This window comes from Lithobates pipiens, unplaced genomic scaffold, assembly GCF_037356315.1.
Source record: "Lithobates pipiens isolate NorthernLeopardFrog02 unplaced genomic scaffold, aLitPip1_a1.2 Scaffold_19, whole genome shotgun sequence".
NCBI lineage: Eukaryota > Metazoa > Chordata > Amphibia > Anura > Ranidae > Lithobates > Lithobates pipiens.
In genome coordinates this window covers 1231255-1241736 of record NW_027507764.1, presented here as the reverse complement: position 1 = coordinate 1241736, position 10482 = coordinate 1231255, and the positions used below count along the sequence as shown (strand labels likewise).

The 10482-nt window shown below is 48.6% G+C and overlaps 1 protein-coding gene across 1 annotated transcript in view; it reads right to left on the bottom strand.

Moving 5' to 3' along the window:
• Positions 1-594: 594 nt before the first annotated feature.
• The window catches only part of LOC143995757 (F-box/LRR-repeat protein 6-like), a 108869-nt gene continuing 98981 nt past the window's right edge, over positions 595-10482 (bottom strand). Inside the window, exons 7-10 of the mRNA XM_077490470.1 lie at positions 10003-10116; positions 2028-2259; positions 977-1223; positions 595-898 (exon numbers count right to left, since the gene is read on the bottom strand). Coding sequence (XP_077346596.1) covers positions 745-898; positions 977-1223; positions 2028-2259; positions 10003-10116 — 747 coding nt within the window. The 3' untranslated portion in view covers positions 595-744. The remainder of the gene's footprint in view (positions 899-976; positions 1224-2027; positions 2260-10002; positions 10117-10482) is intronic.

Below are 10482 nucleotides of genomic sequence, written 5' to 3'. Positions count from 1 at the left end.
CTGTCCCCACAGCAAGCAGCTTGCTGTGGGGGCACCTGAGCTGAGCTGAAACTCTGTGTGTTCATTCAGACACGGAACCGCGGTTCAGCCCCACCCCCTCTCCTCAATGTGTAACTGACTTTGATTGACAACAGCGGGAGCCAATGGTTCTGCTGCTGTATCTCAGCCAATCAGGAGGGAGAGTTGAGATGGGGGCTCAGGTAAGTATTGGGGGGGGGGGGGGCTGCTGCACACAGAACAATCACTTTAAAATCCCCAATAAAACAGTTTAGGTTCAATGCTTTATTTAAACCTCCCAGGACAAGACTATGCAGCTCATGGATCCACTTGGACTCTTGCTGGCTGACCACTCATATTTTGTCATTATTCCTCCAATGTTTGGTACACTTTTCCACCCCCCAAAACTGCATCCCTGATAGATCCTTGTTATGGTGTAAAAGGAAATGTTTAGATTATTCAAGTTTTTTTTTTACAATCCTTTAATACAATATATTTTGCACATGTTCTTGTATCCTCTTATGTAAGAGTCTTTTGGTCCTCCCTATGTATTGTAGGCCGCATGGGCATTCTAATATTTACACCACATCCTCCATATTGCAGGATATAAAATCTTTTATTTGATAACATTTGCCAGTTGTTCTTGCTTAAAATGTAGTCCTCTTGCTCCAGTTGGAGAAGATCTCGGAATGAGCACAGGAGATCCACTGGATCCTTTAGTTCAATGGACTGTGTTCTTAAGTTGGGTCACTGCTCTTCTGCCTCCTGAAGTTTCTTGGTCAGATCAGCCAGACACAGCTCAAGGTCTTCTCTGCCACGGTAGACACGTTTCAGTCCTCGAGGAATGTTTCGGCAGGAGGATAAGTCAAGGTGGGTGAGGGCTTGGCAGCTGAGGACATCTCTGCAGAGAAAATGAGGGTCAGTACTTTGCAAGGTAGGCAAAATATCACTACAAATATCTATATTGAGGAAAGATCACCTGACAGCGTGGGGCGTAGCTCTGGTTCCTGAGAGGTTCAAGGATCGGAGTGTGTCATTGCCTGCACCACTTCCACCGGTGAGATTATGCAAGGCCTGTGCCAAATCCTCTTCTGTGTATCCCTGACTTGTCAGGTCCAGTTCCTGCAGGCTGTGCCCCCATTTACGGGTCAGCAGATGGGACCCGGAAACCATTGACGAGGACACCATAGTGCTGCAGTACAAACCCAGGAAGAGATGCTCCACATCTGACAAAGATAAGCAAAGATCAGATTCAGAGAACCCAACGGAAGTCTTCATACAGTGTGAGAGATAATATAGGAGAGGGAAAGAGAGAGAGGAGGAGAGAGAAAGAAGGGAAGGGAAGAGAAAAAGAGAGAGAGGAATAAAAAGGAGGGTAGAGAATAATATAAAAAGAGATCATTTTGTCAGGCTGAGCAGAACCCTACAACAAATCAGCACCTGTCCACTCAAAACTCCCAACACCCCAGCCTGGAATAACCTAAAATACATGAAACTATTTCATAAAAGAATTATGTCCCCAACTAGAGGAATGGAATAGAAAGATTTTTGTTACTGTAAAATATTTTTACAGTAATTCAGAAACAAAAGTGTTGAACTGCCGTCTACAGAAGGCGAGGACACTGGCAGCCCAAGGGGATCAATCTCATGCATGCGCAGTGAGGAGCTGGCTGTGATTAATCAAGGGACCCGCAGCTGTAAGAAGAACTGGCTTCAGGAAGACAGCGCTGGATTCCAGGCACTAGTAAGTACTTGAATCCTAAACGTCAGCAGATACATTTATACCTGCCTGACTTTTTTGTTTTTCTTAAAAGACTGAAGCTCTTCTTTAACAAACCTCAAGGACACCTCCTGAGCCTGTACACCAGACCTACAAGCCCCAGGGAGAGCAAACTGTGCCAGCAGTGTGACCACAGGGTCCTGCAGGCTACGGACCACTTCTTACCCCCAAAAATCCCCTCTGCAATTCTTAGTGGGTCACTCACACCAGGAATACGGGGGACGTGCTCTGGATTTGCTCAGATACTGACCAGTACATGGGAGCTCCGACAACCCCTTTGGCGAGATCTTGTAACATCCCCGCAGGTCTAGAACTCGCAGCTTGCTAGAATCTTTCAGCAGCCTCTGGCAGACGTTATCGTTGACAGAGGAGTAGCGGGACGTGGCGAGGCACAGCTCCTGCAGCTCAGGAAAGCCAGAGGCACCAGTGGAGGTTCGAGGTACGGGTCTCGCTTGCCACGAGACGTTTAACAGTCTCAGGACCTGCAATCGGGAACAGAGGAACCTAAGAATCAAGCTCATCATCTCACCATCCCAACAGCATGAACAATAAAGAGAACCTGTCACCTAAACCGGAATACTTTGCATAGAACAGAGTTGATACATCACTGTAAACACATCTTTGTTCCCTGATCAGGTGAAAAAGCGTCAGATCCCTCCATCGGTCACATGACCGAGAGCTTTAGGATCTCCCAGCAGTTTCTGTCTTATAGAACAGAATTTCAACTTTTCGTTGATTTGAATTGAAAGTGAGTAAACCAGGGGTGTCCAAACTTTTTTCAAAGAGGGTCAGATTTGATGAAGTGTACATGTGTGAGGGCCGACCATTTTGCCTGAAATTCTGCGAACCATTAAAATTTGGTCCGAGTGAGTTCATCCGAGCGCCAATACACGGCCCAACAAGAATTCTCCGGCCTTTGTGGCCGTTGTGGAAGAGATGAGCTCAGGTGTGATATTTGGATATACCGGAGTTATTGGCGTATAACACAAACCTTCACTTTAAGAGGGAATACGCAGGAAAAAATCTTAAATTTTAAAGAACTGTGAAGCAAAATAAGGGTCAGTGCCCACCTGCAGCCTCACAGGTGCCATAAATGCTGAACCCCCTTTGTCCGGAATGCAGCACCCACAATGCAGCACGCCCCTTGTCCTGAATGCAGCACGCCCCTTGTCCTGAATGCAGCACGCCACTTGTCCTGAATGCTGCACGCCCCTTGTCCTGAATGCAGCACGCCACTTGTCCTGAATGCAGCACGCCACTTGTCCTGAATGCAGCACCCCCTTGTCCGGAATGCAGCACGCCCCTTGTCCTGAATGCAGCCCCCCCTTGTCCTGAATGCAGCACGCCCCTTGTCCTGAATGCAGCACGCCCCTTGTCCTGAATGCAGCACGCCCCTTGCCCTGAATGCAGCACGCCCCTTGTCCTGAATGCAGCACCCCCCTTGCCCTGAATGCAGCACCCCCCTTGCCCTGAATGCAGCACGCCCCTTGTCCTGAATGCAGCACCCCCCTTGCCCTGAATGCAGCACGCCCCTTGTCCTGAATGCAGCCCCCCCTTGTCCTGAATGCAGCACGCCCCTTGCCCTGAATGCAGCACGCCCCTTGTCCTGAATGCAGCACGCCCCTTGCCCAGAATGAAGCACACCCCTTGCCCAGAATGAAGCACACCCCTTGCCCAGAATGAAGCACACCCCTTGCCCAGAATGAAGCACACCCCTTGCCAAGAATGAAGCACACCCCTTGCCCTGAATGCAGCACGCCCCTTGCCCTGAATGCAGCACGCCCCTTGCCCTGAATACAGCACACCCCTTGCCCAGAATGAAGCACACCCCTTGCCCAGAATGAAGCACACCCCTTGCCCAGAATGAAGCACACCCCTTGCCCAGAATGAAGCACACCCCTTGCCCAGAATGAAGCACACCCCTTGCCAAGAATGAAGCCCACCCCTTGCCCAGAATGAAGCCCGCCCCTTGCCCAGAATGAAGCACACCCCTTGCCCAGAATGAAGCCCACCCCTTGCCCAGAATGAAGCACACCCCTTGCCAAGAATGAAGCACACCCCTTGCCAAGAATGAAGCCCGCCCCTTGCCCTGAATGAAGCCCGCCCCTTGCCCTGAATGAAGCACGCCCCTTGCCCTGAATGAAGCACGCCCCTTGCCCTGAATGAAGCACGCCCCTTGCCCTGAATGAAGCACGCCCCTTGCCCTGAATGAAGCACGCCCCTTGCCCTGAATGCAGCACGCCCCTTGCCCTGAATGCAGCACGCCCCTTGCCCAGAATGAAGCACACCCCTTGCCCAGAATGAAGCGCACCTCTTGCCCTGAATGCAGCGCACCCCTTGCCCAGAATGAAGCGTACCCCTTGCCCTGAATGCAGCGTACCCCTTGCCCTGAATGCAGCGCACCCCTTGCCCTGAATGCAGCGCACCCCTTGCCCTGAATGCAGCGCACCCCTTGCCCTGAATGCAGCACACCCCTTGCCCTGAATGCAGCACACCCCCTTGTCCTGAATGCAGCACACCCCCTTGTCCTGAATGCAGCACACCCCCTTGTCCTGAATGCAGCACAACCCCTTGTCCTGAATGCAGCACACCCCCTTGTCCTGAATGCAGCACACCCCCTTGTCCTGAATGCAGCACACCCCCTTGTCCTGAATGCAGCACACCTATTAACACACTCCTTGCTCTGAATGCAGCACCCCTATGGACATGAATGCAGACTCACCATTGCCATCAGTGCAGCCTGATTCATGCACATCTGCAGCCTTGGAGGAGACAGGGAGGGGGGTGGGAAGAGCGCCGATAGACATACAGGAGAAACTCCGGTTTTAATCGGCGGCCTCTTTAATAGAAAGTCCCGCCTCCTGTGATGGACAGAACAGTCGTCCAATGGCAGCGCAGGAGAGGGGACTTCCTTTTACAGAGGTCGCCGTGTAAACAGGAAATGCTCCTGTACGGCACTCGCCCCGCCCCCTCCCTGTCAGCCAGCATGTTCATCTTTTGTGGCCCCCGGCGTTCGGGGATTTGTTGGGGGCCACAAGAGATATACATGTCAAAATGACCAGGCGAGCCGGAACACGGGCCGGACTTTGGACATGCCTGGAGTAAACAGACGTTGCTGGCAGACAGGCTTTTATTAAAAGTAAAAAAAAAAGACTAAAACATTAACTCCTGTTTGGGGCACGCAATGAGGATGCTGAACACAGATACTTACAGAAGAGGTCAGCTGTGCCAACAGAGAGAAGGGAAGATTGCGGACGCTGCATAGCTGAAGGGGACGCTTTGGGAAATCAGTTTAACAAACATTTTAGTTCTGACTTAAAGTGGTTGTAAACCCTTACAACACACTTTGACCTACAGCTAAACCTAGATTAAGGCTTACCTGTAGGTCCAAGAAATATCTCCTAAACCTACACGGTTTAGGAGATATTTGCCCGAAGACATCCACGCAGGCGCACTGAGCGCGGCATTGTCAATGGTGAAGTTGCCGTGCATGTCGGCTCCCGTGCGCATGCGCGGGAGTGACGTCATTGCGGCTTCGCCGAATGACAGCGGCGGAGCAGCGAGACCCACCGAGAAGATGGAGGCTACGGACTACAGGGGACAGCGGTGACTTCGCTGCCTCCTGTGTCAGGTAAGTGACACATAATGGACTACTATGCGATGCGTAATAGTCCATTATGCTTTGCCATCAGGGTTTACTTCCTCTTTAAGTTGGCAAGAAGGTAAAAATTACATTTTGGATCTCCCTTTTTTTTCCTGAATTTATTGAAGGACATTCTTCACGATTGCTGTTGTGAGAGATCCCGGACGAGCCCCCACGCAAGATTCAAACAAAGATCTGACAGTGTGCTTCAACGAAAACAAGAGAAAGGCTACTTTAGTTTAACAAATGACGTCAATTTGTGGAGCTGTGGGTTCTCTGGAGTGGCCCAAATATCTCACATGGGAGTGTAGGGCGACATAGAAGGTAATCGGTAGGTGGCTTTCCAGTCTGCACAGACCACGGTTTGGTTTCTGTGCATAACCAACAGCATAAATAATGGAGCTCCAGGCTACTGAATGGTACAAAAATAGTACATCGTTTGTAGCATCCTTTAACCACTTGCCGACCAGCGCACGACGATGTACGCCGACAGAATGGCACGGGGCAGGCAAATGGGCGTACATGTACGTCCCTTTAAATTTGCCGCTCTGCCATCGGGCGGCGCGCTCCCGCGCTGGTCGGGACCCCCGTGAGTCCGGTCGCGGGACCCGCGGACTCGATAGCCGCGGGCATCCCCGCGATCGTCTCACGGGACGGCTGAATGGAGGAAATGCCGTGTAAACAGCATTTTTCCATTCTGCCTAGCAACTAGTGACGCTGATCTCTGCTCCATGTGATTGGAGCAGAGATCAGTGTTCACTAAATGAAAGCCCAACCCCCCACAGTTAGTAACACACCCCTAGGAACACTTAACCCCTACACTGCCACCCACTGGTTAACCCCTTCACTGCCAGTGTCATTTACACAGGAATCACTGCATTTATATAGCAGTGATTACTGGATAAATGACAATGGTCCCAAAAATGTGTCAAAAATGTGTCAAAAATGTCCAATGGGTCCCCCACAATGTCGCAGTCACAATAAAAATCGCTGATCACCGCCATTACTAGTAAAAAAAAAAATAATAAAAAATTATTAATAAAAATGCTATAAAACTATCCCTATTTTGTAAACGCTATAACTTTTGCGCAAACCAATCAATAATCGCTTATTGCGATTTTTTTTAACAAAAATATGTAGTAGAATACGTATCGGCCTAAACTGAGGGAAAAAAATGTTTTTTTATATATTTTTGGGGGATATTTATTATAACAAAAAGTAAAAAATAATGCATTTTTTTCAAAATTGTCGCTCTATTTTTGTTTGTAGCGCAAAAAATAAAAACCGCCGAGGTGATCAAATACCACCAAAAGAAAGCTCTATTTGTGGGAAAAAAAGGACGTCAATTTTGTTTGGGAGCCACGTCGCACGACCGCGCAATTGTCAGTTAAAGCGACGCAGTGCCGAACCGCAAAAAATGGTCTGGTCTTTGACCAGCAAATTGGTCCGGGGCTGAAAGTGGTTAAAAAGGTAACACCTTTTATCCCTTGTACACACGGTGGGACATTTCGACAACCAAATCCGTCGGATTTTGTCTGAAACTGTTGCATACACACATTCGGACAAAGTTGTCGGAAAATCCGATTGTACATAACGTGATGACGTGATTTCGTTACGACGGGACTACATTCAGGCTAGTAGCCAATAGCTTTGGTCTAGGAATTTGATCTGAGCATGCGTGGCACTTTGTCCGATCGGAATTCTCTACACATGATCGGACAAAGTCCCATCGGATCGTGTTGTCAGAAAATTTTATAGACAAGTTGGAAAACTTGGTCCGTCGGATATTCCGACGGAAACCGTCCGATGGAGACCACACACACAGTCGGAATATCCGACAACACGGTCCAATCGGACTTTGTCCATCGGAATGTCCGACCGTGTGTACAAGGGCTTAGAGGCTCTCAGAACCCCTTCATCGGGGGCGGAGCAGTGCTGCAGAATGGACAGATTCATATTATTTTCATTAAGGCCTTAATTCATTATATCCTTTCTAGCAAAATCCTTCACGAATCCCCGATTCGAGTTCATCAATGTCTCCCTTCTATTCGTGTTGCCCATCCCCCAAACAAACTGCCTGTTAAACAGAGGCTACAAATAGACAGTTTTTTGGACCTTTCATTCAGTCTTTTTATTTTAGCAAAAACACTACAAATCCCTGGAATGTGCCGGCGTAGGACGGAGTTCCCCATTGGTTGTGACTGTGGAGATCGCAGCCACTGTCATTTGTCAATATTTTTGGCACAATAAATATATTTCAGTAGAGCTCAGGTATAAAGTGTATTTAGGCTCCTACAATGTGTCATTATTGATACAGTGCCTGGAAAAAGTATTCATACCCCCTGACATTTCCCCACATTTTGTTACAACCAAAACCATAAATGGATTTTATTGGGATTTTCTGTGATGGACCAACACAAAGTGTCACATAATTGTGAAGTGGAAGGAAAATGATAAATGATACAAATATGTGAAAAGTGTGGGGGAGGGGCATTTGTATGGCGCCCCCCGGAGTCAATACTTTGTAGAACCCCCTTTCTCTACAAGTCTTTTTGGGGGTGTCTCTACCAGCTTTGCCCATCTAGAGAGGACATTTCTGCCCATTCTTCTTCTTTGTAAAATATCTCAAGCTCTGTCAGATTGGATGGAGAGCGTCTGTGATCAGCAATTTTCAGGTCTTGCCACAGATTCTCAATGGGATTTAGGTCTGGACTGTGACTGGGCCATTCTAACACATGAATATGCTTTGATGTAAACCATTCCATTGTAGCTCTGGCTGGATGTTTCGGGTCGTTGTCCTGCTGGAAGGGGAACCTCCGCCCCGGTCTCAAGGCTTTTGCCGACTCTAACAGGTTTTCTTCTAAGATTGTCCTGTATTTGTCTCCATCCATCTTCCCATCAACTCTGACCAGCTTCCCTGTCCCTGCTGAAGAAAACCATCCCCACCACATGATGCTGCCACCACCATGTCTCACGGTGGGGATGGTGTGTTCGGGGGATGGGCGGTGTTAGTTTCCCCCACACATAGCGTTTTGCTTTTAGGCCATAAAGTAGAATTTTGGTCTCCTCTGACCAGATCACCTTCTTCCACATGTTTGCTGCCCCCTCCCCCACATGGCTTCTCACAAACTACAAACAGGACTTCTTATGACTTTCTTCCTCCAATGTCTTTCTTCTTGTCACTCTTCCATAAAGGGCAGATTTGTGGAGAGACGACTAATAGTTGTCCTGTGGACAGATTCTCCCCCCTGAGCTGTGGATCTCTGCAGCTCCTCCAGAGTTACCATGGACCTCTTGGCTCTTCTCTGATGAATGCTTTCCTTGCCCGGCCCGGTCAGTTTAGGTGGACGGCCATGTCTTGGTAGGTTTGCAGTTGTGCCATACTCTTTCCATTTTCCGATGATGGATTGAACAGAGCTCCGTGAGATGGTCAAAGCTTGGGAGATTTTATTATAACCCAACCCTGCTTTAAAGGGGTCCTATGCATTAAGGTGAAAAAAATAACTAGGAGTGACCGCTCCCCTCAGGCCCCCCCATTTTACTTACCTGAGCCCTGGAATTTCCCACGCCGGAGAAGCGCTCTTCCTCTGCCCAGGGTTTCTCGGCTCTTAATTGGATAGATTGATAGCAGCGCAGTCATTGGCTCCTGTTGCTGTCAATCAAATCCAATGACACGGGCGCGGGGTTGGGCCGAGTCCTACATTCAAAGTCTATGGACACAAAAGGCTGGACTTGGGAGAACATCCGCATGATAACCCACTGGGAGAGAGCTTCTCCTAGGGAGTTATCGGATGTACAGAGGAGCCATAAGAGCCACGAGGGACCCCAAAAGTCGAGGATCGGGGCCACTCTGTGCAAAATGAACTGCAAAGTGGAGATAAGTACGACACGTTTATTATTTTTTTAAATTGAAGCTTTATAATCACTTTAAACTTCTCCACAACTTTATCCCTGACCTGTCTGGTGTGTTCCTTGGCCTTCATGATGCAGTTTGTTCACTAAGGGTCTCTAACAAACCTCTGAGGGCTTCACAGAACAGCTGTATTTATACTTAGATTAAATGACACACAGGTGGATTCTGTTTACTAATTAGGAGACTTCTGAAGGCAATTGACTCCACTAGATTTTAGTTAGGGGTATCAGAGTAAAGGGGGCGCCATACGAATGCCCCTCCCCCACACTTTTCACATATTTATTTGTATCATTTTCCTTCCACGTCACAATTATGTGTCACTTTGTGTTGGTCCATCACATAAAATACATTTACGGTTTTGGTTGTTGTAACATGACAAAATGTGGAAATTTCAAGGGGTGTGAATACTTTTTCAAGGCCCTGTAGCAAACACTTCCCACTTATTACAGATTGTGACATTCGGAATGAAGTGACTGAAGTTCGGCGGATTCCCCCGGCAACGCACATCTCCATGTCTATAAAACTCACAAAAGCGGATCTCCCGTCTTCATGCTGGTGGAAGTCGTGGACCTTTGTGGAGGTTCTTCTGAGATTTTACAGAAATGCCAAATATAAAAGTGTGAAGAGCCTCCGGCCCGCATAACGAGGAGCCCCATCCTCCTCACTCACCTCCAGACTTGGGCAGGAAGCCTGTAACCCCTCAATGGGGAGCTGAAGGTCCATAATTACCGACTCCAGAGGAAGATCCACCTCCAGAAGCCTCAACTCCGGGCACCAGCCACTCTGTAATCACAATGTATGAACTGTCAGAGGTATGTGGGCAGGGGGAGGAGGAGGAGAGAACCGGGGAGGGGTATATAATGGAGAGGAGATAAGGGAAGGAGAGAAGTGGGGAGGGGTATATAATGGAGAGGAGATCAGGGAAGGAGAGAAGTGGGGAGGGGTATATAATGGAGAGGAGATAAGGGAAGGAGAGAAGTGGGGAGGGGTATATAATGGAGAGGAGATAAGGGAAGGAGGAGGAGAGAAGTGGGGAGGGGTATATAATGGAGAGGAGATAAGGGAAGGAGAGAACCGGGGGGAGGAGTATATAATGGAGAGGAGATGAGGGAAGGAGGAGGAGAGAAGTGGGGAGGGGTATATAATGGA